Genomic DNA, 26,620 nt, shown 5'->3' on the forward strand with positions numbered 1-26,620 from the left:
TTATTCCATGATACATGTCTATTGAATTCGTCTGCTCTGACTGTGTAGATATTCCGGATCTACATAGGCGTACAGAGGCCCATTATCAGCAACCATCACTCCTGTGTTCCAATGGCACGTTGTGTTAGCTAATCCAAGTTTATCATTTAAAAAAGTTATTTGATCATTAGAAAACCCTTTCGAAATTATGTTACAAATACCACCACTACCACCAACACCCAGAGGGCGTTCAGCAGGGAGAAACTTTGTGGAACGTTCAGATATAACATTTTTATGAAGAACGAAGATGCCTCTGACAAGTAGAAAAGGAATCCTAACAGCTCTATTCATGACATTTATATTTCAATATTTTCCATCTGAATATGGCCCTGGTTGCAGTGTTTCTTTTTAACCATTAGGTGGCGCTACTGGCTTATGTACTTGTGCATATCAAATTTGTATTCTTGGGTAACCAAATTAATAATGTATGCACCATTGCACCCTATAATTAATATTTCTATACTATATATTATATGGTAGAGGACAACATGTATTGGATAATTTTGATATGTTCGTTTTGGGTGATTTGATTCTGAAACCAAGCAATTTACACCTACATTTCAAACAGTTTCATTTATTATCATATGACATTTTATACAGAATGACTGATGTGATTTTTTTAAAACAATATTTTACATGATTCAAGTATACATGATTATGATTCAAATACACGATTCATACTTAAATATATGGTATGTAACAGAAATATAAAAGCATTGCCGTTCATTCTTTGTTCTGTGTTATTATGATAGACTTCCACGCGGTCCATGTAGTTCTGTATATTGACCGTCTTTCCTTCCTACTCATCCATGCATTAAATGTTACACACGCATAAGATCCATTGAAAAAAAGATCAAGAAATAACCCGCTATATGAAAGTGTTTCTTTATTAATGCAACGTGGATGTCTAAAGTCATGAACGCTATCTGTATTTTAAACATGTTCTATACATCTCAATAACATTAAACCCTAAAGCAGTGGAAGTGATATTGGTCTAAACAGAATATGGAATTATCATTATCAGTTTACATTACAGTTTACAAACTGTTTGTATGCATACACATTGCATTCGCGAGAGAAAACAAAATTGACAATGATGAAATTGGCTTAGAGAAATTAACAAAAAGTGAAAGGGGTTACAGTAGTACATGGAAAATCTTTTAGCAAAGATAATCCATTATTTTAGTTGTCAATATAGTGGATCTTTTTGTTGTTGTTGCCTATTCAGTCTCAGATGGTTCAATTATTATTGTTAAAAATCACATATAGCATATCCCAGTGAGCAAATATGGTTCAAAATACGTTGTTTCCTCTGCACATCTCTTTCCAAAAGACATATTTTACACCACTTTTGCCCACTAGGATGTGATAATATAACAAGTCACTATTATGGTACAAGTATTGCAAAATTGGGCTTGTTATCTTAACAATTATTTATAAGAAAACAACTTAATTGTGGTGATGCCCATACTGTATGCTTCATGTGCTAGAGCAGGGCTCTCCAAACCTGTTCCTAGAGAGCTAACGTCTTATGCATTTTCGCTCAAACCCTAATCTAGCGCACCTGATTCTAATAATTAGTTGGTTGATCAACTGACTCAGGTTAGTTACATCTGTGGTTGGATTGGAAACCTAGGTAGCGCGCCAGGAACATGGTTGGAGAATCCTGTGATAGGGATAGGGTTTGCCATTGCCAGTCAAAGGGCAAGCCCCATACAGCAACGGTAAGGTAACAATTCTGAAGCAACTAAATAGTTTGACATTTTTTATGATCGATCTTATAGTGGAGAAGAAACATATAGATTTTTTTTTTTACAGTGTATAACTATCGATTATTCTGAGAATATCATTCACATGCTATTTTGCTTTTGGTCCATATAAAATCTTAAACCCCTTATTCTGTTCAGTTGATCACATGTGAGAGAAAAAAACAGGATGTTATTCAGATATACATGTTACTGTTTGCTCTATTATACAGAGAAAACAAGCAAACAAATTACGTATCAAAAATAGATATTTATATCCCGATATGATTCTGAAGCATACAAACTGTATCAAACATGGAAAACTGATCATTTGTACAGAGTTCACAACCCCTTTATATATATTTTCACTTCACATCTGCTTCTACGTCTGCATTGTTTGGGGTTTTAGTCTTTCTGTATAGGACTGCTGTATAGGACTGCTGTATAGGACTGCTGTATAGGATTGCTGTATAGGACTGCTGTATAGGACTGCTGTATAGGACTGCTGTATAGGACTGCTGTATAGGACTGCTGTATAGGACTGCTGTATAGGACTGCTGTATAGGACTGCTGACATCTGCTGATGTAAAATGGGCTTTATAAATACATTTGATTAAAAGGGGTTGAAAAAGTGTGTCCCTACATCACACCTGTCGACCGTTTGAACTATTTACACTTGTCATGTTCCTCAGCTGATTTGCGTATAGAATAAGTGGAGCACAGTGTATATATCTTTTACCGGAAAAAAATGGTATTGTTACATTTTCAACCATAAAATTGTTGTAGCATTAGGTACAATATATTTGCTCAACTGGATTCACCTTAATATTATATGTCAAACAAGTTTGAAAATATGGGTTGGGTTTAAGAAACAGAAGATAAATTAGAAATACTACATTATATTTACTTCACAAAATTGTCCCAAACAAAACCACCCTCGTCATATTACTACCATTTTCTCTTCATTTACACCTTTACCTTTCCAAACTTTGCAAGTCCATACAAACATGTAACAGTTATAAGCCCAATCAGAACTGTACAAATTCTAGATTTTGATTTGAGAACAAAAACCTTTTGGGTTTTGCAAATTAAGCAATTGTAATATAAATACAACTGAAAACTAATTTACAAAAATCAAGAAAAACACTTCCGCTTGATCCACGCAATCCTCAGACACTCTTATAGCAAGGACCTGTGCAAATTGATCGCGATTTACTGGAGTTCGGTAAACTCTGTGAAAGCTGAGGCGCTGCTCTTTAATCTACCTGTTGGTGGATCCAACCATGTTCCTCATGCCTTGATATTTCTTGCATCTGATGAACCTCTCTTCCATTTCTCTGCCAGGTTCCACTTTCTGGTTAGGACCTGCAGGACCTTTTCCAGAGCTCCACTTCATACAGCCATCAAAGTTTTTGACGGATTTGACGGACAGTTGATACCTGACATATTCAAATCTATTCTCTAATCATATCACATCGTCCTCTGGATTAGAGTAACCAGACGTGGTCCCCTACTCTCCGACATGGGCGTGATTACAATCGCCTGTTTGTCAGTTAACGACAGATTTAAACCAATGGAAGCTCTCAGATGTGGTCATGTGATGTGGGGAGAAACCCATCCCATTGGGCAGTAGCATCGTGAATCAATCCCTCATCGACAGGTCCGTCTGCCCTGCTCAAAGTTCACAAATTATCATTTGCAGGTTGTGCTCAGGCATTTGGAATCAATCAATCAAGTCATGCTAGTTTTCTACTGCTCCTCCCAATGGAAGCCCCCATTGACAATGGGAGGATCAATTGATCATGTGTACTGTATGTGTGTGTGAGAGAGAGGTGTGTTTGTGTTTCCAGGAGGTTGGGGTTGAAGAGGGGCCTTCAGATGGAGATGGGACACATGATGATCTTGTCTTCCAGCATGACACTGGTTACCAGGAAGAAGATGTACAGTAAAAACATGAGGCCTCCCAGCACCTTGCTCATCTTCCACTTGCAGGAGGCGATGGAGATGATGACGAAGAGCAACATGAGGAAGAGGAGCACGATGGCGCAGAACAGGCCGTTGCTGCTCACCTGCACCGCCTTGAAGTCATTGACCAGGCCGTAGATGAGCCAAGGGAACGGCAGGCTGGAAGGGTAGCCGGAGAAACAGAGGAATCACATGTACCGTTACTGTCTAGAGTTGACTATATGGTGGTAAAGTGAAAACATAGTTGCAGTTGAGCCTTGACTTCTAGGTTGACATTTTTGTCATGCAAAAGATCATAGATCTGTGCAAAACTACTGTCACACTGCAAATGTGCAGCGATAGAGCTTGCCTGAGAAAACATTTTTTTAAATGACTCATTCATGCAAACAGCATTTTAAATGTGCTTTTGGACCGACTTACCCCACGGTAATGTCAAATATGTTGGAGCCCACAGAGCTGGACACAGCCATGTCACCAAGGCCTTTCCGGGCTACAATGACACTGGTGATTAGATCAGGAATTGATGTACCAGCTGCTAATATGGTCAATCCCATGATCTCCTCTGTAATCCAGAAGGTCTCTCCAACCTGAGAGTAAAAATGGGTTAACTACATTGTTCAAACAAAGACAAAGAATCAGATTTGGCGTTATGACGTCAGGCACGGCTGGAACTCAATCGATTGACTGGATCTTGTTTGGATTGGTTGGCTCTTGATTATGTGTCGTGGTCACACACAGACTGATACGCTTCCACCATAATCAAAAGGCCATAGGTGAGGTGAGGTAATGATTGACACCAAACCCTATGCTTTGATTGGCTCAGAATGAAAGTGACATGTGTCAGGGAGGGGCTTACCTGATGAGCCCACCACACCATGAGGTAGGAGAAGGCAGCAATCCAACAGATGGAACCAATGAAAGTTATGGGGAAGAATTTTGTGGAAGTCTGCAAAAAAGAAAAATAAAGAAAGGTTGTCCTTTTTTAAAGTGTCATAGACTTTCACAAATCAATCAACCAACCGTAGCTACACCCCAAATGTTAATGTAGTCTGAGGAGCAGCTCCACTTGCCTCTCTCCTGACATCCGGCAGAGAGAGCCACAGGGGGAAGACGATGGGGAGGATAAGGAGATACGTTATTCGTTTGCGGTTCGTCTCCGGCCACTCCAAACTCAGAGGAGCATCCTCATCTTCCTCCTCCTCCGCCTACCAGACAGAGGGGAGGGGGGGGGGTTACTCTCTTAAACATGTGTGTGTGTCAGTTACTCTCTTAAACATCATGTCACTGATTTTGGAGGTATTTGGTAGACAAAGCCTACCGGTCCTACGTCGCCATTTGCAGGCGAAGTGACTTCCACTGTGACGTTGGAACTGTTGGGGATGTTTTTGTCTGCTCAGACAGACAGACAGAGAGAGAAAGAGGCCAGGAGTTAGAGTCACTGGAGGATGTAATATAATATATATTATGTATATACAGTATATTTAAGCAATAAGGCCTGAGGGAGTGTGATATATGGCCAATATACCACGGCTAAGGGCTGTTCTTAAGCAAGACGCAACACGGAGTGCCTGGACACAGCCCTTAGCCATGGTATATTGACCATATACCACAAACCCCAGATGTGCCTTATTGATATTATAAACTGGTTACAAATGTAGTTAGAACAGTAAAAATATATGTTTTGTCATACCCATGGTATACGGTCTCGTATACCATGGCTTTCAGGCAATCACCATTCAGGGCTGGAACCACCCAGTTTTTAATATAGTATATAACACGTATAAAGTATTTTAGCATATTTAACATTTACGTACATTTGAAATGTAAAGCTCACCTGCGACACCGTTGGGTTTCTCCCCATCCCCACCATCTTGACATTTCTGTTTGGCCATCTTGTGGAGAATGGAGGCCTTCTCTTTGAATCGCCCTGAAACACAATCGTTGCTGCATAGAGTCAGTGATAAACCCTAACGATATGAAACCTAGCTACGGATTCCCCACTGATGGAAACATAAAACAAAACATTACAAATATTTGACTTGGTTTCCATTAATGAGAAATTATGAAAACATGTCTAATACAGAAACATATTGAATCAAATACATCAAATATAGATATTGGAAGTGTGTCTATATTGAAGGTGTGACAAAAAAAACCTGTTGTTTTACCCCCCAGTCCCTCCCCCTCACTGAGAGGGTCCAGGGTGTGGATCATGAGCTGGAAAATGCTATTCCTCATCAGGGTGTTGTGGAGGGAGGCTGATGAGCCTCCTCTCTGGAGACGGGGCTTGGCCTGCAGTAGAGACCAAGAGCATAGGCTGCTTTAACGTCTCTATACCAGATGATAGTCTATAGATTCAATACTAGATCATCTATAGCTTTAATGCATCGCTCTAATCTACAGCTTCAATACTAGATCATCTATAGCTTTAATGCATCGCTCTAATCTATAGCTTCAATACTAGATCCTTTAATGCATCGCTCTAATCTATAGCTTCAATACTAGATAATCTATAGCTTTAATGCATAGCTCTAATCTATAGCTTCAATACTAGATAATCTATAGCTTCAATACTAGATAATCTATAGCTTTAATGCATCGCTCTAATCTATAGCTTCAATACTAGATAATCTATAGCTTTAATGCATAGCTCTAATCTATAGCTTCAATACTAGATAATCTATAGCTTTAATGCATAGCTCTAATCTATAGCTTCAATACTAGATAATCTATAGCTTTAATGCATCGCTCTAATCTATAGCTTCAATACTAGATAATCTATAGCTTTAATACATAGCTCTAATCTATAGCTTCAATACTAGATAATCTATAGCTTTAATGCATCGCTCTAATCTATAGCTTCAATACTAGATAATCTATAGCTTTAATGCATAGCTCTAATCTATAGCTTCAATACTAGATCATCTATAGCTTTAATGCATCGCTCTAATCTATAGCTTCAATACTAGATCCTTTAATGCATAGCTCTAATCTATAGCTTCTATACTAGATAATCTATAGCTTTAATGCATAGCTCTAATCTATAGCTTCAATACTAGATAATCTATAGCTTTAATGCATCGCTCTAATCTATAGCTTCAATACTAGATAATCTATAGCTTTAATACATAGCTCTAATCTATAGCTTCAATACTAGATAATCTATAGCTTTAATGCATCGCTCTAATCTATAGCTTCAATACTAGATAATCTATAGCTTTAATGCATAGCTCTAATCTATAGCTTCAATACTAGATCATCTATAGCTTTAATGCATCGCTCTAATCTATAGCTTCAATACTAGATCCTTTAATGCATAGCTCTAATCTATAGCTTCAATACTAGATCATCTATAGCTTTAATGCATAGCTCTAATCTATAGCTTCAATACTAGATCATCTATAGCTTTAATGCATCGCTCTAATCTATAGCTTCAATACTAGATAATCTATTGCTTTAATACATAGCTCTAATCTATAGCTTCAATACTAGATAATCTATAGCTTTAATGCATCGCTCTAATCTATAGCTTCAATACTAGATAATCTATAGCTTTAATGCATAGCTCTAATCTATAGCTTCAATACTAGATCATCTATAGCTTTAATGCATCGCTCTAATCTATAGCTTCAATACTAGATCCTTTAATGCATAGCTCTAATCTATAGCTTCTATACTAGATAATCTATAGCTTTAATGCATAGCTCTAATCTATAGCTTCAATACTAGATAATCTATAGCTTTAATGCATCGCTCTAATCTATAGCTTCAATACTAGATAATCTATAGCTTTAATACATAGCTCTAATCTATAGCTTCAATACTAGATAATCTATAGCTTTAATGCATCGCTCTAATCTATAGCTTCAATACTAGATAATCTATAGCTTTAATGCATAGCTCTAATCTATAGCTTCAATACTAGATCATCTATAGCTTTAATGCATCGCTCTAATCTATAGCTTCAATACTAGATCCTTTAATGCATAGCTCTAATCTATAGCTTCAATACTAGATCATCTATAGCTTTAATGCATAGCTCTAATCTATAGCTTCAATACTAGATCATCTATAGCTTTAATGCATCGCTCTAATCTATAGCTTCAATACTAGATAATCTATTGCTTTAATACATAGCTCTAATCTATAGCTTCAATACTAGATCATCTATAGCTTTAATGCATCGCTCTAATCTATAGCTTCAATACTAGATAATCTATAGCTTTAATACATAGCTCTAATCTATAGCTTCAATACTAGATAATCTATAGCTTTAATGCATCGCTCTAATCTATAGCTTCAATACTAGATCATCTATAGCTTTAATGCATCACTCTAATCTATAGCTTCAATACTAGATCCTTTAATGCATCGCTCTAATCTACAGCTTCAATACTAGATCATCTATAGCTGTAATGCATCGCTCTAATCTATAGCTTCAATACTAGATCCTTTAATGCATAGCTCTAATCTATAGCTTCAATACTAGATCATCTATAGCTTTAATGCATAGCTCTAATCTACAGCTTCAATACTAGATCATCTATAGCTTCAATACTAGATCTTCTATAGCTTCTATACAAAGCTTTAATCTACAGCTTCATTACATAGCTCTAATCTAAAACTGCAGGGGTGGAGTCAATGTGGTTTTCAATTCAGTCAAGTGAACTGAAATTCAATGTATGAATTGAGTTTCAATTTTACTTTCCTGGATTGACCCCAACCGTGAGCTCACAATGCATATGTGTATTTGGTACACAGTGGTGTAACAATGAGGCAGTTGAACAAAGTGGTATGCACAGTGAATACACAGTGGTGTAACAATGAGGCAGTTGAACAAAGTGGTATGCACAGTGAATACACAGTGCGACGTGTCAAGTGCGTGAGTGTCAATAATGCAGTGCCTTGTAGTGCAAACCAGCGGCATATATTTAGAGAGTTCATATATTTAGAGAGTTAGGTCAACTTTTGTTCTAATTCTGGGCGTTCAGTTACATAGCATTGTTTAAATATTGCCCATGTAATGTTAATGGGGAGCTAACATGGCTGTTATAGAATGTTGCTGTGTCATGTAAATGCATCATAATGCTCCTAGACATTCAGTTTTATAATATTTTGGGGGAAATATTCCCCAAGTAAATCATTCGTTAGTGGGGAGCTAACATGGCTGCCATGTTGAATGTTGAAGTGTCATGTAAATGTGTCATAATGCAGAAACGGCATTGGGCCAACACTCTAAATACATGGATATTTGGAGTGGTCCGCAGTTGAACAAAGTGGTATGCACAGTGAATTGTATTCTTGCAGCATTGCTGTCTATGGCAACGTGCTTTGTGTGCTTGCTGAATAAGAACACTGGATATTCAGTACTGTCAACATGACACATATAAATACAGATGAAGATGCCACGACAGAATATAAACGTACCGTCAACTTGTTTTCGTCGTCACCCGTGGTTGCCTTCAAAGGGAAGAGGTAAAGAGAAAGACGTGCATGTATGAAGTCACACGAAATCGCGCTTAAACAGAAAACATCATCTGCCAGGAAGTGCTAGTTATTGACAAGACGGTGTTGCCTAATGAATGAAATAGAAGCAGCCGTCATGATAAATTATCAGGATATCAAACGGTCAATAGCTAAGCCGGTTGCAAAATGACCCATGGAGAATGTACAGGTTGTAATGCAGCTGGGAATACTTGGCAGTTGGGAAGACAAAAAGCTTTTAAAACCTACAGATGCAGCTCCTCTAATCTAAAGCCAACAGTTCTTCAGAGGACATATACATTACAGTTGTGGAGACAGAATCCCGTTTTACACAACCGTTTGAGAGAGAAATTAAATTGAGAAAGCATACTGCTTTTTTTGTTTGGAATGTAAGGTACAGTATGATACCAAAGCAAGCAGTAGGTCTCCCTTTTTAATTCATTTGGAGAGAAAAATGTGAAAAACATTGCCATCATGTGGTGTTGCATGTAGGCCAGTGACATCATTTTCTTTTTAAATGTAATCCATTTTAAATTCAGGCTGTAACACAACAAAATGTGGGGAAAAGTCAAGGGGTTTGAATACTTTATGACGGCACTGTAAATCAATGATATGAAATGAGTGAATAACTTCACTGAAACCCTGCGCAAAGACGACAAAACTATGCAACACCTCAGCAGCTTGCTGTGGTCAGACACAGTGTTATACTATAGCGAACTGTGTATCTTCACACCACAAAACAAGCGAATGGGAATACATGACAATCCTAATATTTATTTCCTTTAAAAATGGAAGAAGGAACATCTTGAATTATAGGAGCTAAAAGTCTTGAGTTACAGGAGCAATTTGACTAAGCAGACATAGGCCAAGCGTTAGCCATACTGTAGTTAACTATTGTATGATTCAATAAAATAATTATAGACTATGATTACCAATAAAAAAAAATACAGAATTTCAGCTATTTTCTTTAATTAGCAGAGTTGAAAACCCTGAACAGCCCTGCTATTTGGGACAAAATGGGACAACCAATTACACAACCAGTTTGTATCAATGTAGACCGAGTCATGTCGTCTAGTTAAGGATTTCATTGGGGTTAGGAGGATCCATCCAGAGCCACTAGTAGCTGTCTCTCAAAGTGTTAGCGGATGAGCGTTAGCCATGTGAGCACACAGACTTAGGCCTTTCCAATAAGGCAGGCTAAGGCCCTGTGCTGTGTTTGATTCCTGGCGGTTGGCTGTTGCCTAATGCTCACATGGCCCTAACGGGTCATACAGGTTATTTATTAGGCATTGAGCCTAATAACCTGCAGAGCATCTGCTGCCAGAGCTTAGGGTTAGGAATGGATGGATTGGCAAGATGGAGAACTGCTGGAGGTTTGCATTGTGGCCTGGCTTACTGTGGGAGGCATTTAGTCTAGCAGTTTAAGAACACTGGGCCAGTAACCGAAAGGCCCCTGGTTCGGATCACCGAGCCGACGAGGTGAAAAATCTGCCGGTGTGCCCTTGAGCAAGGCAATTAACTTGTTCCCCCTGTAAGTCGCTCTGGATAAGGGCGCCTGCTAAATGACTAAAATGTCAAATGTACAGACATGGTACCTTTTATCCCCTCGGAAACCACCGCCAAAACACCGCCACACGGTCGCATTTCTAACCTGTCCCGTTCTCTCCACACTGACCAGTTTGCTTAACAGTTGGTCTGCTGTGTGTAATGTGGTCTGAAATGGGCGCCATTATCGTCCCTAGCACACAAACATTTCACTGCACCTTTTATACCTGCTGTAAAATGTGTACGCGATGAATGCGTTTGATTTTGGGGATTTGACGTCGACAGGACATAAACACGGACCGTGTAGAAATAGAATCCTAGGTCAGGAAGGGAGTGGGTTTGGAGAATACTCGAGGTTTTTGGCGTAGCCACAAATGGGGTAGAAACAAATGGGGTAGAAACAAAGAAACAAATGGGGTAGAAACAAATGGGGTCGACACGATACAAATGTAGCAATAATACTTTACAAATCCATCTTTGTTCAACTGAAAAGTAATTGGCCTTATACTGGCTATAGCTTATAGCATGAACCCTTTACTGCAGTGGGCTAAATTAGGGTCACAATGTGTTTCTTGGTAGTCTTAAACCAATCTACTTTGAAACAAATGTATACAACTCACACACATGGTTATGGACTTTAAAAAAGAAGACCCTGTACTATGTCAGATATAGAGTTGAAATGTATTCCGTTTTGGGTTTGCATCCCCAACATTACACTTTATATGCATCACAGAAGACTTAACTATAACAAAACCATTTGACATACAAACACTGGATTTTCTGTGTTGAATTTTTGAATGTTGATTAATTACGAAATTATGAAACATTTTAACATTCCAACTAGGCCACTGGAGGGCGATTTGGTCATTTGACTGCAGGAAAGGGATTTATTAAAGGTCAAATAATGATTTGACAAATTCTGTAGGCCTATCGAGAAATTCATTTTGAGGTGAATTATGTATGACTCTACATATAAAAACAAATACCAAAAATAACACCGGAGCACAGGAGGAACTGTGATTCCTATCATTATAATAGAACATCATCAAATTGATAGTTATTAACTCTTGCCAAAATGATAGAGGCATAGATGTCTCTGGGTACAGAATCTGGGATTGAGTAAACAATGCACTAATGGGTGATCCATTTGATCCACAAACAGGGTAATTGAAGTTAATTAAAGTTAATTGATTAATAGGGATCTCTTACATTCACTGCCATTGTTTTTATATCAAGTAGCTTGGGCGCCCTAACTCCCTTTAAACCTCTACAATAACGCTGGAAATATACTTTTTTTTTTTTAAAGTTACTTTAAGTACTATTTTCCACAAAGTGTTTTTGCTGTAGAAGCGCAATCAAACACTAGACATGTCCTCATAGCTAAAAGAATATTTACCAAAAATGCTGGGAAATGGCTTGGAGAGGGAATTTGCAGGGTTTTCATACTCTCCATACATAAACATACAAGCAAACACACCAACTGGACATGCATACATGCACACACTGTACTAAAACAAATATCTGGAAGAGAAAATCAACATATATCAAAGGCATATTTTTTTTTTATACTTCTTTCAGTGCCTCAATAACAGGAAATAGCAATGCCTGGAATTCAATCAAACTTGCACCGCAGAAGGTAACTGCTCCATTGGAAAGTGCATGTTAGGGAAGGAAAGGGAAAGGGGGATACCTAGTCAGTTGAACAACTGAACGCATTCGACTGAAATGTGTCTTCCACATCTCTGAGTCAGAGAGGTGCGGGCGGCTGCCTTAATCGACATCCACGTCTTCGGGCACCCGGGGAACAGTGGGTTAACTGCCTTGTTGTGTAATGCGATTAATTAAAGTGTAATTCATTCAAACTGCCAAACAAAATGATCTTTAAGATCTTTATAAGGAACACGTGACGCTTTCCGAAATAACAATTATTCACAGTATACTGTAGCCGTAAATGCCATAAGGCTGACAGCCAGCCAGCCAAGAGGCTTTCTGCGAAGCCGGGAGTTTCTGCAAGTATCCTTGCAAGGCAGAAGTCAATTGTGTCCACTTGACCCGCCAAGCTCCCAGACTTAGAGAGGACTAATCCACAGAGATAACCGTATTTAGAACAGTCATTTCAACCCCTTCATGTTAACTCTCATAACAACCTTCACATGTCACGATGTGACGTTTGATTCGAACCTCACACTTTTATTACACTTATTCTGTATTGGGTTGAATAATGGTTGTGACTTGGGTGGTGTTACAACCCTTAAAGACCCCGGTGTCCATTGAATATAGAAGATATTGGATATAGAATACAATGTTAAGTGTGTTACCGGTACCCTTTCTTCATGGGAAAGAAGTTAACTCAATAACAATACAAGTACACTTTTAGTTACAATTAATAATAAAGACTGGAGCATAACCCTATTTCCGAGACAATGAAACGCAGTGTAGCTGATTGGTCAGTTGTGGCCCTGGGGTTTAGCGCAGGATGTGAACCCTCACAAATTAAGGGAAACATTACAATAACGCAGGGCTCTCCAACCCTTCTCCTGGAAAGCTGTAGGTTTTCGTTCCAACCCCAGTTGTAACTAACCTGATTCAGCTTATCAACCAGGTAATTATTAGAATCAGGTGCGCTTGATTAGGTTTAAAGTGAAAGTCTACAAGACGGTAGCTCTCCAGGAACAGGGTTGGAGGGCCCTGTACTAATGATTATGGAAGCATGGACATTTACAAAAATGGTCCACAATCATTTACATGTCATTGAGAGGCATGATTGAAAGGAAAAATGTTGATGGAAATACGTGAACACTGGTCGTTGCTTTCTATCTAAAACATCAGTGAGAATTTTGCCCTGCAAAATAAGCATGCGGTCTTCTTGTCTCTTGCAACAACAAAAAATTGCCGGCAAACACTTCCTAGTGCAGTCAGATCATGCTCGTCAAAAGCTCTTACACATGAGTTCCAATGTCCATACTAGCATACTATTTAGAATGCATTCCCAATACGTTGCTTCATTCTAAGTACTATACGCTAGTGTATTATACTGAACAAAAAATATAAACGGAACATGCCACAATTTCAACAATTTTACAGTTCATATAAGGAAATCAGTCAATTGAAATAAATTCATTAGGCCCTAATCTATGGATTTCACATGACTGGGAATACAGATATGCATCTGTTGGTCACCGATACCTTTTAAAATAAGTAGGGGTGTGGATCAGAAAACCAGTCAGTATCGGGTGTGACCACCATTTACCTCATGCAGTGTAACACATCTCCTTCGCATGGAGTTGATCAGGCTGTTTTTATTTAACTAGGCAAGTCAGTTAAGAACAAATTCTTATTTACAAAGACGGCCTAGGAACAGTGGGTTAACTGCCTTGTTCAGGGGCAGAATGACAGATTTTTACCTTGTCAGCTCAAGAATTCGATCTAGTAACCTTTTGGTTACTGGCCCAATGCTCTAACCACTAGGCTACCTGCTTCCCCTGTTGATTGTGGTCTGTAGAATGTTGTCCCACTTCTCTTCAATGGCTGTGTGAAGTTGCTGGATATTGGCGTGAACTTTGAAACACGCTGTCATACACGTCGATCCAAAGCATCCCAAACATGCTCAATGGGTGACATGTCTGGTGAGTATGCAGGCCATGGAAGAACTAGGCCATTTGTAGCTGAAACGTGTTGATGGCCGCGGATGAATGGCACGACAATGGGCCTCAGGATCTCGTCACGGTATCTCTGTGCATTCAATTGCCATCGATAAAATGCAATTGTATTCATTGTCCATAGCTTATGCCTGCCCATACCATAACTCCACTTTGTTCACAACATTGACATCAGCAAACCACTCGCCCACACAGCACCATACACGTAGTCTCCGGTTGTGATGCCAGTTGGATGTACTGCCAAATTCTTTAGAACAACATTGGATGCAGTTTTTGGTAGAGAAATTAACATTACGTTTTCCGGCAACAGCTCTGTTCGAACATTCCAAAAAGCTACACATTGTACTGGTCTTTTATTGTCCAGAGCACAAGGTGCACCTGTGTAATGATCATGCTGTTTATTAATCAGCTTCTTGATATGCCCTACCTGTCAGGTGAATGGATTAGCTTGGCAAAAGAGAAATGCTCACTAACAGGGATGTGCACAACATTTTTGAGAAATAAGCTTTTTGTGCATATGGAACATTTTGGGGATATTTTATTTCAGCTCATGAAACATGAGACCAACTTTACATATTGCGTTTACATTTTTGTTCAGTGTGTATATATATAGAGGATGTAGAGAAACGTAATGTGGAAAAGATCCTCTGCTGTTCATTGTTCATTCTTTGAGTCACTGTAGGCTTCTGTGTTTTTAGTTAGTCAGCTTTAGTCAGTCAGCTGCAGCAGGTTGGTCACATCATGCCCAGGGCCCGATTCCCGATAGCGATGGAACTAATGCTGCGTTCCCTAACCAAGTGGGAAGGACGTCATTTCAAGTTGTGAAGTCATAAATGCAGTTGGATGCATCATGCATTCACGAGCTTTGAACTTTGTCAAGAAACGTTGATTGGCTAATGGCCAACAAGCTACGTCAACCATAAACTATAACTACAGATATCATGCTTATAAACAAATTATAGTGTTCCAAAACCATGTTAATAGATTGTTTTAAAAAAAAAATGCAGCATTAAGCTTAAGCAGCATTAAGCTTAGGAGTGTTTTAACCGTGCATCTTGCCTATAGCAGCTGAATATCATATGCGTTTCACAAAACGTTTAGTGTTGTTGGTTCATGTATCGATACTGATAGGATCGAACGAAATGCAGCACCGCTGTCATCTCAGCTTTTGCCTTCCAAGTCTTACTTTAACAGTAGAATTATTCCACAATACTGACGACGGTTCAGCTCCTATATATATATATATATATATATATATATATATATATATATATATATATATATATATATACACACATTATCACTTATGGCTGCAAATATTTGGGCACATTATTTTAATGCTAACCCTATAATAATACACTATCACAAATTAGGTATTGGGCACATGTGACACAACATTAAATGTATTGAGGCAATTACATACAGTAGCTTAGAATTAGCAACAACAAAAAAATTCTGATTGAACATGAAATTGATTTCAGTATGGTTTAAATATATCGGTCTATATTGTACTTATATTTTAATGCAGTCATCTTGTTTTTAATTTAAGAATATTTGTATCCCTTGCTTGTAACAATTGCAAAAACATTGGCAAATGTGTAGCTTCGTTATCGGCTGGTCACAGAAGTTATCTGTGAAGTTACCGGCTGGTCACAGAAGATTCAGATAGCATCAAGATGTTGGCGCCTATGTTTAGTGGAGATCTTCTGTGTATAAAGTAACTATAAAGTAACGCAGAAGGGCAATTAAGCATCTAACGACACACTTGGCTGTTGTACGAGTGGTCCGGAGGCAGTTGGTAAATAACGAACGTTTTCAAGTGCAACTTTACTAACGATGGTTTTGGAAAACAGCTCGGAGCTTTAACGATGCTCCTTCGAGGGTTCTAACAATGAACTTAGTCTTGAGATGCTTTTGGGAAACGGGGCCCAGGAGTCTGTTGCTTTATATTTGCTGTCGTCACAAATGGTAATCAGTTAAGGGTTTAAGAAGGATTGGAGTCTTAGAATAATCAAGTAGGTTGAGTTCTTCCTGACTTCCACCGTCTTACATATTTCTACATATCTCTCTACATATATTTGGCTTGGGTTAAAAGCACAGACTTTACTCTGAATGACAAAACAAACACAATTGGTTAACATTTTTAAATAAAACTTTTCCTAGTGTTGAGTGAGTTTTGATCTCCACACCAGCAGTAGCACCTGGCTAAAATTAGCTGTGGTAAATGGATTGGAGGATTTGCAGAGGGATTACTTAAGAACTACAGACATATGAGGGCAAGCAAGTCGTACATCATGTGCTGGCTGGTTAAAAGAAATCCCTGAGGAGTCAGACCAGTACAAGGATGAGAGACTTCCTGTGACCAGGGCAGTTTTCCCCGAAGGACGGAATACAAACAAGAGTTTTTATATCCCCTTGATGATAGAAATAGTAACCACCTCTTCAAGTCGGGTTTAATAATGGCACTTTCATCTCAACGTTAAGATCCGAGGTGTAAACTGAACATACCACACATCAAATAACCACTGATCAGATACTTGCATGTTATGTAAAGATGTAAGAGCAAGGTTTGCTGCCACCCACTAAATGTTGCTGTCACTACAACATTGGTCCGTATTTTTAGGAGAGAAAAAAATGGCTCGTAACTTAGTTACCATTAATGAATTTAACTAGGTATTTTTAAAGTACTGCTTGCTGGAATCATTATATCAAACCTCATTGCTAGATATTTCTTTACAATATCTAGTGTCTCAATGTGGTGTGACGATGATAATAATTAGTACATATGGATATCATTGTCTTCTAAATGCCAAATACAGGCCTATAATCTAGTCCAAATTGCACAGTAGTATTAAAGTATAAACCCCTGAAGACCTGAATTGGGATGCAATACAGGTAAAAAAAAAAAAGCTACAGGTAAGCCCTAACAATCACAGCCAACATCCAGCTAGGGTTCACCTGGGCTCCGTAAGAGTGTGACTCTGAGTATATAACATCTGAGAGCAATGAATCAGACTCCAACTGAAGACAAAGACAAGAACACAGCAGGTCGGACACATGTAGGAGATATGTCACAACAGTAGAGTTTTGAATGATAATGATGCAGTTTATTTTTGTATTTTAAAAAAATGTATTTGATCTATATCTACGCACATCAATTTATTCGCTGTGTCTTTTTGGGGTCGGACCCTAAATGTTTTATCCCATGGAAATGTATGTACAGCCTCCTTTTAAAGTCTCAATCCTCAAATCTGTTGTTTTCTTACATAAGGACCAGCATTTCTGGAAAAATACTAGCTAGCCGATCTTGATAATAAAGTACACGTGGGAGTTTTGAGAAAACAGTGAGTGCTCAAGCTACTTTAGCCTACTGTCTTTTTCTCAACTCTGGTCATGAAGAGATGTTGATTGAATACAGCTGTTGAGAAGTCGGTTCAAGGGGACACACTGTGCAGTGCACATTGTCGGGCCTATCCACTCAAACGTGTCGATCCTTTGAAGAAATGTGGCCACACAAAGCTACCCTCTGGGGCCATGTTGATAATAGGAATTGGAATCTCCAAACATTGAGACCTCGTCAGAGCAACCAACCTCCCCCATTTGCAGCCCATTACAGAGATTGACAATTCCTGGTATAAGTCGACAGCTGGTTGGTTCCAATGTTTAAGACTCCCTCAGATAACCACAGACCACTGAATTCAGTAAACCAGTTAATGTGTAACTGATTTCCTATAGGTCGATGTTAATGACAAAGTTAATAAATGGTGTGTAATTACAGTATCCATCATCAAGAAGATTAAAAAGTCTACATATTTATTACTTAAATGGCATATACATTTCCTAAACATTGTCTGTGTAAATATGTCTTGTGTATGTTTAAAATGTTTAAGGGAAAACTAGATTTGCGTAAAGTTGGTTGACTGACTACTGCGAGGGCTGTATGTATGGTGAGCCAGCTTTGCAAAGGGCTCAGAGGCCTGTTATTTAATATGGGAGTGGATGGAAGACTCCATGGAGCGACCTGCTTGGTGGTTTGACTTAGTCAGCACGAATAGGGAGGGCCATCTCTGTGAGGCCATGCACAGGTGACATGCAGCTAAACCCAATGTTAATCCCTGGGCAGGCAGAGGTTTGGCGTCTGTCCGTTTACCTGGCCCTCAGGACGACTTTTAAATACCCTTTCCTTACGCTGCACGCGTGCAGCCTCCTGCCAAAAGCAAAAGGAACGTGAGTTAAGAATACATCTGGGGAGGAAAAGGTGGCGGCAAAACTCACCTTAGGAGCGGCCTCCACCTCATCTACTTGATTCTGGCCCAATTTACTCTTTATGAAGGTCTCTACATTTGCGTTGAACTTCATAAATGTCACATAACTCAAGTAGCACATCAGCAAGGCGATACTTTCCCACAGAAAGATCTGGTTATCCAAAAAAAACAGGATGAGCATCAACAGACCAATGATGTAGAAGGAGACGTCTCTAAAGAGGGGCCACCAGGTCAGCTGGAGAACCTCCTTGGAGAACAACGCGCACATCCCGATGACAAACAGGATGTTGAACACGGCCGAACCCACAATGGTTCCTATGCCCACGTTGCTGTGGGAGACGAACACCCCGATGACGGAAGTGAAAAGCTCCGGGGCAGAACCCCCGGCCGCCATGAAGGTTGCCCCGGCAACGTCGTCTGAGATTTGAAGTTTCTCTGTGATCACAGTTAGGGCCGGGACAAAGAACTCGTCGCACACAATGGCTAAGGCGATGAACATGTACAACATCCCAAACATGTGCAGACCCACAGCCCCCTGCCTTCTCTCCTCCAGGTTGAAGAGATCCGTGGGGTAGTCCCCCTGGTTCATCTCATCCATGGAAGACTTCATGGCCACGGGCATGTCCTCCATCATAGAGACGTTGTGGCCTCCCTGGTGCTTGGTGGTGAGCAGTGTTCTGCGGGGGGCCGACTGCAGTAGGTCTCCCCCGGACATAGCAGCGGGGGAGGAGGAAAGTAGATCCCCTCCATTTCCATCACGCCCAGTAGAAGAAGTAGTCCACTGGAAGGCACCCAATGAGAAGACTGTGCTGAGAGTCACAATGCTGAGGACGAAAGCTAGAATCCTTATGGGCCTCAGTTTTCTCCGGACGTGGAGGTAGTGATGCCTTCTGCTCAGGGGGAAGGAGTCCTTCTGGGGCCCCATGTCAGCACCTGGGAGCATCAATTCCATCGCTGTTGCATAGGTGGAGGCTGAGGCTGGCTGTGAGGCTGCTCTGGCTGGTTTAGCACGAGCACTTGCCTTACGGTGTCGAGGAGAGCATAGTCCTCTAAACACAACAACCGACTGGCTCCTGATGTTCTCCAGGGTCTGGGGCATGTAAAGGCTTCCTCATATTAGTGTCTGGAAAACACAAACGGGGAAGCGAGAGGATTATTACAAGGTCAATCATCACATCACATCTGTAGAAATATCAATAGGCCCAATCAATAGGCCCAATGTGAACCTTAGTTCACTAAGTTATAGGCCGAGATTTATATACACTGAGTGTACAAAACATTTTGAACAGCTGCTGTTTCCATGACTGACCAGGTGAAATCTGTGATCCCTTGTTGATGTAACTTGTTAAATCCACTTCAATCAGTGTAGATGAAGGCGTGGAGACAGGTTAAAGAAGGATTTTTAAGCCTTGAGACAATTGAGAGGTATGGTAGTCGGTGTCAACAACTGCAACACTCAACAGTTTCTTGTGTATCAAGAATGGTCCACCACCCAAAGGACATCCAGCCAACTTGACACAACTTGTGGGAAGCATTGGAGTCAACATTGACCAGCCCTATGGGATGCTTTCGACACCTTGTAGAGTCCATGCCCATGACTAATTTAGTCTGTTCTGAGGGCCAAAGGGGTATGGGGGTGCAATGCAATATTGGGAAGGTGCTCTTAATGTTTTGTACACTCAGTGTACAAGCCCTGTGTACCAACATTTACTGTACGCCTACCAGGAACCAATAAGCTATAGGCCTTCTTTCTTTGAGGGCTGCTTAAATAAAACTTTTCTCAAGCCGCTCACAGACCAGGGCTTGAAGAAAACTGCGATAGATGACTATTTTCTGTCCAATCTAATGTATATCCTCTATTTGGTGTGTTTGTACATTGGCATAACCATAAATTAAATACAGCTGTGTTAACTTATAGATGAATCCTACCCCGCTATCTCTAGTACTTGTAAAACCGCTGACTTTCAAAGTCCTGTCCAGTCCTGTTGAAAATCAAATCTCAGCAGCTCAATTGCTGAATGGCAATCTCACATAAATCCATATCATTGCTTAATTAAACATAATAGATATGTTTTCGAGATTGATTTTGAAAGATGAATACTTTGCACGAATACTATACATTCAGTTGACTTGATTATAATTTGATTTCTCCATGTACCTGCATCAACCAAGCTTAGCCTAGGCTATTATGATTATCAAAACCCTGGAAAGGTATCTCGAAAACCTGTCCAATATCTTTAAAACGTGCGTCTATTCGTGTGGTTATGACAGAGCAGGCATCTATAAGCAGAAGCCGTGTGTCAGGTGAGGTGATAGGTGATAGATGCTTAGAATTGATAAACCAATTAGGCTAATTTAAAACCTCCAAGATTACAGTTCACATTTCTTTACTGGCAATTTCCTCCAACGCTAAGACTCAAAAGGAATGTAAAACATTGTAAATAGAAAATATATCATTAGATCAACAATGAGCCCTGTTCTCTTGCATAGTTGCAAGAACACAGGCCAGAGCCAATCAACTAATCACCTAGTCCACCTTGCCAAACCACCATCCAAACCAATGCAATATCAAACACAAAACAGTGCGTAACAATTTAAATAGAAGTACTAATTTACCACACTTGCAGTCTCCTGTTGGACGCTGTACAGAAGAAAATAAGGTAGGTGGCGAAGAATTTGCCAGTAAAGCCAATCCTGAGTTCCTTTAGGCTCCAACTGTAGACTGAGTAGCTCATGTAAATCTGCTCTAAAATTTCCTTAGCACCGAAGGGGTGGAGATTACAGAAACTAACAGTCAATCCTATGGTGAGGTGACTCCTCCCCCTCTACCTTGTGTACCTGCCTACCAGCCACGTGACAGGAATCAACCTTACCTAAGGTCTTCTTCTGTCTTTATTTGACTTGAGGGGAAAACGTGAGATCATGTTGCTTGAAAGACCAGAACCCAAACCTATTGATAGGCCTTATCCTACCAGTCCGTCGTATTGTAGCCTGGCCTCAGACTAGACGCAACATAGTCAACATGAATCTACGACTCTCAAATTAGTGTGACATGTTACGTGTGGAATGGTTACATAACACAGTTTGTGTAGTGTACTAACCAAAAGAGCTCTACCAGTAGGTTGATACACATATTAAATTACATGTACAGTGGGGCAAAAAAGTATTTAGTCGGCCACCAATTGTGCAAGTTCTCCCACTTAAAAAGGAGAGAGGTCTGTAATTTTCATCATAGGTACACTTCAACTATGACAGACAAAATGAGGAAAAAAAATCCAGAAAATCACATTGTAGGATTTTTAATGAATTTATTTAAAAATTATGGTGGAAAATAAGTATTTGGTCAATAACAAAAGTTTATCTCAATACTTTGTTATATACCCCTTGTTGGCAATGACAGAGGTCAAATGTTTTCTGTAAGTCTTCACAAGGTTTTCACACACTGTTGCTGGTATTTTGGCCCATTCCTCCATGCAGATCTCCTCTAGAGCAGTGATGTTTTGGGGCTGTTGCTGGGCAACACGGACTTTCAACTCCCTCCAAAGATTTTCTATGGGGTTGAGATCTGGAGACTGGCTAGGCCACTCCAGGACCTTGAAATGTTTCTTACGAAGCCACTACTTCATTGCCCGGGCGGTGTGTTTGGGATCATTGTCATGCTGAAAGACCCAGCCACGTTTCATCTCCAATGCCCTTGCGGATGGAAGGAGGTTTCACTCAAAATCTCACGATACATGGCCCCATTCATTCTTTCCTTTACACGGATCAGTCGTCCTGGTCCCTTTGCAGAAAAACAGCCCCAAAGCATGATGTTTCCACCCCCATGCTTCACAGTAGGTATGGTGTTCTTTGGATGCAACTCAGCATTCTTTGTCCTCCAAACACGACGAGTTGAGTTTTTACCAAAGAGTAATATTTTGGTTTCATCTGACCATATGACATTCTCCCAATCTTCTTCTGGATCATCCAAATGCTCTCTAGCAAACTTCAAACATGCCTGGACATGTACTGGCTTAAGCAGGGGGACACGTCTGGCACTGCAGGATTTGAGTCCCTGGCGGCATAGTGTGTTACTGATCATAGGCGTTTGTTACTTTGGTCCCAGCACTCTGCAGGTCATTCACTAGGTCCCCCCGTGTGGTTCTGGGATTTTTGCTCACCGTTCTTGTGATCATTTTGACCCCACGGGGTGAGATCTTGCGTGGAGCCCCAGTTTGAGGGAGATTATCAGTGGTCTTGTATGTCTTCCATTTCCTAATAATTGCTCCCACAGTTGATTTCTTCAAACCAAGCTGCTTACCTATTGCAGATTCAGTCTTCCCAGCCTGGTGCAGGTCTACAATTTTGTTTCTGGTGTCCTTTGACAGCTCTTTGGTCTTGGCCGTAGTGGAGTTTGGAGTGTGACTGTTTGAGGTTGTGGACAGGTGTCTTTTATACTTATAACAAGTTCAAACAGGTGCCATTAATACAGGTAATGAGTGGAGGACAGAGGAGCCTCTTAAAGAAGAAGTTACAGGTCTGTGAGAGCCAGAAATCTTGCTTGTTTGTAGGTAACCAAATACTTATTTTCCACCATAATTTGCAAATAAATTCATTAAAAACCTTACAATGTGATTTTCTGGATTTTTTTCTCTCATTTTGTCTGTCATAGTTGAAGTGTACCTATGATGAAAATTACAGGCCTCTCTCATATTTTTAAGTGGGAGAACTTGCACAATTGGTGACTGACTAAATACTTTCTTGCCCCACTGTATGTGCACACCTGCTCGTCAAACATCTCATTCCAAAATCATGGGAATTAATATGGAGTTGGTCCCCCCTTTGCTACTATAACAGCCTCCACTCTTCTGAGAAGGCTTTCCACTACATGTTGGAACATTGTGACAGGGACTTGCTTCCATTCAGCGACAAGAGCATTAGGGAGGTCGGCACAGATGTTGGACGATTAGGCCTGGCTCACAGTCTGCGATACAATTCATCCCGAAGGTGTTCAATGAGGTTGAGGTCAGGGCTCTGTACAGGCCAGTCAAGTTCTTCCACACTGATCTCGACAAACCATTTCTGAATGGATCTCGCTTTGTGCATGCTGAACCAGGAAATGGCCTTCCCCAAACTGTTGCCACAAAGTTGGAAGCACAGAATCGTCTAGAATGTCATTGTATGCTGTAGCATTAAGATTTCCCTTCACTGGACCTAAGGGGCCTAGCCCGAACCATGAAAAACCGCCCCAGACCATTATTCCTCCCCCACCAAACTTTACAGTTGGCACTATGCATTAGGGCAGGTTGCGTTCTACTGGAATCCGCCAAACGCAGATTTGTCCATCGGACTGCCAGATGGTGAAGCGTGATTCATCACTCCAGAGAACGCGTTTCCACTGCTCTAGAGTCCAATGGCAATGAGTTTACACAACTCCAGCCGACGCTTGCTATTGCGTATGGTGATCGTAGGCTTGTGTGCGGCTGCTCGGCCATGGAAACCCATTTCATGAAGCTCCCGACGAACAGTTCTTGTGCTGACGTTGCTTCCAGAGCCAGCAGCATACCACCTTCCATCCCACTGCTGGCTTGCTTTGCAGGGTTGTTCCTGGTCACTCCCTAGATGGGAGACCAGATGCTCCTGGAAGTGATGTTAGAGGGCCAGTATGAGGCACTATTTCCTCTGGTCTAAAATAATATCCAAATGCCCTAAGACAGTGATTGGGGATATTGCCTTGTGTAGGTTGCTCTCATTCAGATGGGATGTTAAACGTGTGTCCTGACTCTCTGTGGTCACTAAAGATCCCATGGCACTTATAGTAAGAGTAGGGGTGTTAACCCCTGTGTCCTGGCTAAATTCCCAATCTGGCCCTCATGCCGTCACCTAATCATCCCCAGCTTACAATTGGTTACTTCACCCTCCTGTGAATATCCCCCAGGTTGTTACTGTAAATGAGAATGTGTTCTCAGTCAACTTACCTGGTAAAATAACCGTTAAATAAAGAAGTTTGGAACTTGGTTGTGAGCGTTGCACTGAGGGCAGATATTTTTTACTCACTTCAGGGCTCGGCACTCTTGTTCTGTAAGCTTGTGTGGCCTACCACTTCGCAGCTGAGCCCTTGTTGCTCCTAGACAATTCCACTTCACGATAACAACTTTTACAGTTGACCAGGGAAGGTCTAGCAGGGTATACATTTTATGAACTGACTTGTCTATGGAGATTGCATGGCTGTGTGCTCAATTTTATACACCTGTCAGCAGCTAGTGTGGCTGAAATAGCCAAATCCACACATTTGAATGGGTGTCCACATACTTTTTTCACCTCATCACACAATACACCATAATGACAAAGCAAAAGCGGGTTTTCAATTTTTTTGCAAATGCATTAAAAATAAAAACCAGAAATACCATATTTACATAAGTATTCAGACCCTTTGCTATGAGACTTGAAATTGAGCTCCGAAACAGGATTGTGTTGAGGCACAGATCTGGGGAAGGGTACCAAAAAAAATGTCTGAAACTTTGAAGGTCCCAGAGAACACCGTGGCCTCCATCATTCTTAAATGGAAGAAGTTTGGAACCACCGAGACTCTTCCTCGAGCTGGGTTAAGTCGCTTTGGATAAGAGTGTCTGCAAAATGACCAAAATGTAAATGTACTACACTTGTTGCCCATTTTCAAAGACATAGCTGTTTATGATGTTTACTGTGGTAACATTAGTTTTAGTTTTATAAACGAAAAGAAAATAATATCTAGTTTATTTAACTAGGCAAGGCAGTTAAGAACAAATTCTTATTTACAATGATGGCTTAGGCACAGTGGGTTAACTGCCTTGTTCGGGGGCAGAATGACAGATTTTGACCTTGTCAGCTCAGGGATTCAATCTAGCATCCTTTTGGTTACGGGCCCAACACTCTAACCACTAGGCTACCTGCCTCCCCAGGTAGCCTGTTTATAGTACAATGTCACCAAGGCTCAAAAGCCACGTTGTGTTCGCTATAGGCCTACAGTACCAGTCCATGTGTAGAATTGGGCGTCTGTCAAAGACCTGTCCATTACGGAGGCTCATCGTCATATGGAGCTGTAAGTAAGCACACGCAGGGATGGACAGAGGGCAGGAGGGGGTGAGAGGGGGGGTTGTATTAGAATCCTCCCAACAGCTTTTTCTTCTTCTTCTTCTTCTGGAGACTAAAGCTGGTGGTGGTGAGGTCAGGCTAAACACGTGAGCCATTAGGGCTGTAATGCTTTGCAGCCTCTCTGCTGAAGGTGAGCTCGACTTATCTGACCTGTACTGGCTCTCTTCTCCCCCCTCCCCCCCAGCCTACCCCTTACATGGGTAGAACCATGGGGCAGCAGTCAGCCATCGCCTGTTAGAAAGGTAGAATGTGATAAAGAAGAAGAGACATGCATGTTTGCTCTGCTGGGTGCCTGTTCTTTGGCTGTGAACCTGTTGGCTGTACAATTGCATGCATATGGATTTCAGTACAGGATCCGTGAGCCTTTTGACACAGAAATCTTTACAGAATGAATACATGACATGGTTTTCAAACCTGCGCCAAAGTACTGAGCATCATCAAATGCTATTGCCATGCCGAGATAAAATCATATGCTCCTGACTTTTATAAGTGTAAGTAGGTACTGTATGGCAGAAGTACAGGATAGAAGTGTAGTACAGATGGGCACTAGTTACAGGAGGCTGGTGAGGGGAGGGAGACTCATAATAACGTCTTGAATGAATGGAATGGTATCAAACACATGGAAACCAAGAGTTTGATGTGTTCGATACCATTCATTCCATTCCAGACGTTATTATGAGCCCATCCTCCCCAATTAATGTGCCACCAGCCACCTGTGGTACTAGTATACAGCATAAGTGTCCTTGCCCTTTGGCCCTAGATGACATGAGGTAGTGTGGGAAGGCAGATAAACTACTTTACAGGT

General features: G+C 40.6%; 1 protein-coding gene across 2 annotated transcripts; it reads right to left on the reverse strand.

Annotated features, from left to right (window-relative positions):
• Positions 1 to 908: 908 nt before the first annotated feature.
• Positions 909 to 21,489, reverse strand: LOC115145763 (sodium/potassium/calcium exchanger 2-like). Of its 2 annotated transcripts, XM_029687265.2 has the most exons (11): positions 21,319 to 21,489; positions 18,713 to 19,825; positions 17,396 to 17,458; positions 9,177 to 9,209; positions 5,918 to 6,041; positions 5,584 to 5,676; positions 5,068 to 5,138; positions 4,820 to 4,954; positions 4,606 to 4,695; positions 4,170 to 4,336; positions 909 to 3,908 (listed from the first exon to the last, which is right to left on the reverse strand). In XM_029687265.2, exons 2-11 carry the CDS (start codon positions 19,799 to 19,801, stop codon positions 3,659 to 3,661), a joined length of 2,115 nt encoding a protein of 704 aa, XP_029543125.1. In that variant the 5' UTR covers positions 19,802 to 19,825; positions 21,319 to 21,489; the 3' UTR covers positions 909 to 3,658. The 2 variants fall into 2 exon arrangements, with proteins under 2 accessions (XP_029543125.1, XP_029543126.1); XM_029687266.2 differs by lacking the exon at positions 17,396 to 17,458.
• Between the last annotated feature and the right edge of the window lie 5,131 nt (positions 21,490 to 26,620).

Source organism: Oncorhynchus nerka, linkage group LG18, assembly GCF_034236695.1.
Source record: "Oncorhynchus nerka isolate Pitt River linkage group LG18, Oner_Uvic_2.0, whole genome shotgun sequence".
Classification (NCBI taxonomy): Eukaryota; Metazoa; Chordata; class Actinopteri; order Salmoniformes; family Salmonidae; genus Oncorhynchus; species Oncorhynchus nerka.